The 2,738-nt window shown below is 39.1% G+C and overlaps 1 protein-coding gene across 1 annotated transcript; it reads right to left on the bottom strand.

Moving 5' to 3' along the window:
• Positions 1-313: 313 nt before the first annotated feature.
• Positions 314-2,088, bottom strand: LOC110850469 (piggyBac transposable element-derived protein 3). The gene is made up of 4 exons (XM_022097903.1): positions 1,862-2,088; positions 1,215-1,670; positions 551-1,139; positions 314-478 (listed from the first exon to the last, which is right to left on the bottom strand). Exons 1-4 carry the CDS (start codon positions 2,086-2,088, stop codon positions 314-316), a joined length of 1,437 nt encoding a protein of 478 aa, XP_021953595.1.
• Positions 2,089-2,738: the final 650 nt, after the last annotated feature.

Raw genomic sequence — 2,738 nt, 5'->3', positions numbered from 1 at the left:
CGGAATTAAAAATGGTTTCCATTGCTTTTGTGGGCGGATTTTCTGCGGTGCAGAATGCCATTGAGACCGAGTTGTGGGGTAGTGGTAAAATCAGTTGGGACTGAATTAATGCAGACGGATTTTGAATATTTTACTGATGCAGTTTCAATTTATAAGACACAAATAACTGATTTGACAAATAAAATTAGAACATAGTACATTATTTGAACACGAATTTGCAATCACAAAGCAACTAAATATCTGAACCAAATGACACACACTTATCAATTTTGACAAGAACACCGGATTTGATTTTTCTAGTACTACAACATAACTAAACGAATAGCAAATCATCATCAACATTTGCATTACTATCATCATTTTGTGGTGTGTTATACATTGCAAACAAGCTATTGTAATCGTAAGGTATTGAATTTTGTCCCTCCGTGTTTTGTGACTCGGTACGATCCGCTAATGGCACCTGCTGATGCTGCGATTCCTGAAACTAATGTCGAATAAGTTACAGATATTCTTCGCAATGATAAATATCGACTTTATTTTTTTTACTCACCAGTTCGTCGTGATGAAATTTGAAGCAGTTGAAGACACTGCTACCAATACACAGTCGTTTTTCACAGCCAGTGCACTTGAACTGTGTCACGGTCCTCTTACCCAGCTTGGTTCTGCAGTGGAAGCAGTTGGATTTGCTCGGATAGCCATTTTCCTTTAAAACTCGTTCAGGGATGTGAATACTGGTTAATGGTACTGAAGAACGGCTCTGAGAAGGTCTCACTCTAGGTTTTCGAGGTACCGGGAACTTAATGAGAATGTTTTGGATAATCGATTTAACGACTGCTTCGTAATTTAAGCGACGGAATCCGGCTCGATCATTTTGAGTGGCATTATAAATTATCATGGAGTTATATACCGCCAGCTCGACTAAGTAGAACGCGACCTTCTTATACCATTTGTATGACTTTCTGAGACTTTGGTTTGGCTTAATTGTTTTGTCGACATTATCCACCCCACCCATAGTTTTATTGTATAGCAAAACGGTGTCGGGCTTCAGTCTCTGATTGGTTGGGTTTGTTGAAGGAGATTCGGTCATTCCATGTGGCATCAAAGTGTTCAGGAGAAGAACTTCTCGCCTATCCATCCACCTATCCATCCATAATTGTGAAGTTTTTTTTAAATAATAAATCATACTGTATAATAACTATAATTGTTACACCCACCTTTCTATAAAAACTTCTCCATCGCTAAAGGTTTCAATCTCTCCTTTATGGAGCTTTCGAGTCATCCTTACAGTCTTTGGCATGCCTTTGCGACGTTTTTGAACTGTTACTAAAACATATGTAAGTCGATCCTTCAACATTCTTGCTAATTTGAGGCTGTGGAACCAATTATCGACTATAACGCGGCTACCAGAATCTAAAAATGACTGCAATAGGGTCAGCACGGCAGCTCCCCCGAATCCAACAGCTTCAATCCACGAGCGATCGGTAATTTGGGTGCTCTTTCCTTGATAAGGAAGCACATCCAGAACGAATTGTATTGCGCAATCCTCAATCAGGAAAAGCTTCACGCCGAATCTTGACCTCTTCTTAGGATTGTACTGCTTAAAGGACAGCCTCCCTTTGAATGGAAATAAGCTTTCATCTGTGCATAGATCTTTCCCAGCATGAATTGCCCTTTGAAAATTCAGCAGCAGGTCTGAGATAAAACTTCCTAGTTTTATGAAGCGGTTTTAATTGTCTTATGGGACAGCTTCGTTATTAACGAAGTGGAGAGCTCTCAAAATGGATATGAACCTAATGCATAATAAATAATGTCATTCATTCATATTTTGATACATACATATTTGTGTATAATTATTGATTACCTATCTCGACTCATAACTGTTGGGAAAAAGGGGGTCGAAACTAAAGAGTCCGTAGACCAGTATTCTTTATACGATGATTTTTTCACAAGCGTCATGGCCAGAATAACAGCAAAGAAACGCCAGATATCAGCGGCATTGACCGGAGACCAACTAATAAAAGCGCGGGGGGATATCTCCTTCACTTGTTCGGCATATCTGTTCGACTCAACAGCTATCGTTTCCACCATGGAGTCGTCGATAAATTTTCTTAGAATTTCTAGCGGCGAAAATCGGGATTTATTTGATCATCTGGACCTTGAAAATTGTGCACATGAGGGCGAAATTCCTGTTCCCAATTGACAAGTTCTTCTGGCTAGATAATAAACAGAAGAAGTCACATAATACAAAGAATTGTCACAAGCATAGCAAAAATTATCCACCTCGTCATTATCGCTCTCGGACTCATCTTCGGTTGCATCGTCGTCTTCCGAAGCAGGATCGTGGTGCAGATCGTCATCATCACTTTCGGAATTCCGCATGGCCAGATTTTCAAAGTTTGCGAGTACCTGACAAAAAAAGCAAATAAAATAAATTGGAATCGATATTGGAGGAATATTTATATAAATGCATATTACTACAACATATAAATACGAAACTTACTTGATAAGATGACGCAGTTACTCTTCCAACTATGTGCATACAGCTCCCCTTCAAAAAATACTACTTCAAGCGTGAAGAAAAAGCAACAATATAAAATGAGTAGAAAATAAAGCAGCTGACTGAATTTTCTCCGTCGCTTTATTTTTATTTTTTTCCTACACCTTATTGATGTAGCCCGGTCTCAATGCGAAAAAGTTGGCCTACACCTTATTGGTGTAGTCCGTCGCCAAGGGTAAAA

The sequence above is a fragment of the Folsomia candida genome, unplaced genomic scaffold (assembly GCF_002217175.1).
Source record: "Folsomia candida strain VU population unplaced genomic scaffold, ASM221717v1 Fcan01_Sc005, whole genome shotgun sequence".
NCBI classification, from domain to species: domain Eukaryota; kingdom Metazoa; phylum Arthropoda; class Collembola; order Entomobryomorpha; family Isotomidae; genus Folsomia; species Folsomia candida.
This window is presented reverse-complemented; position numbering and strand designations above follow the sequence as displayed.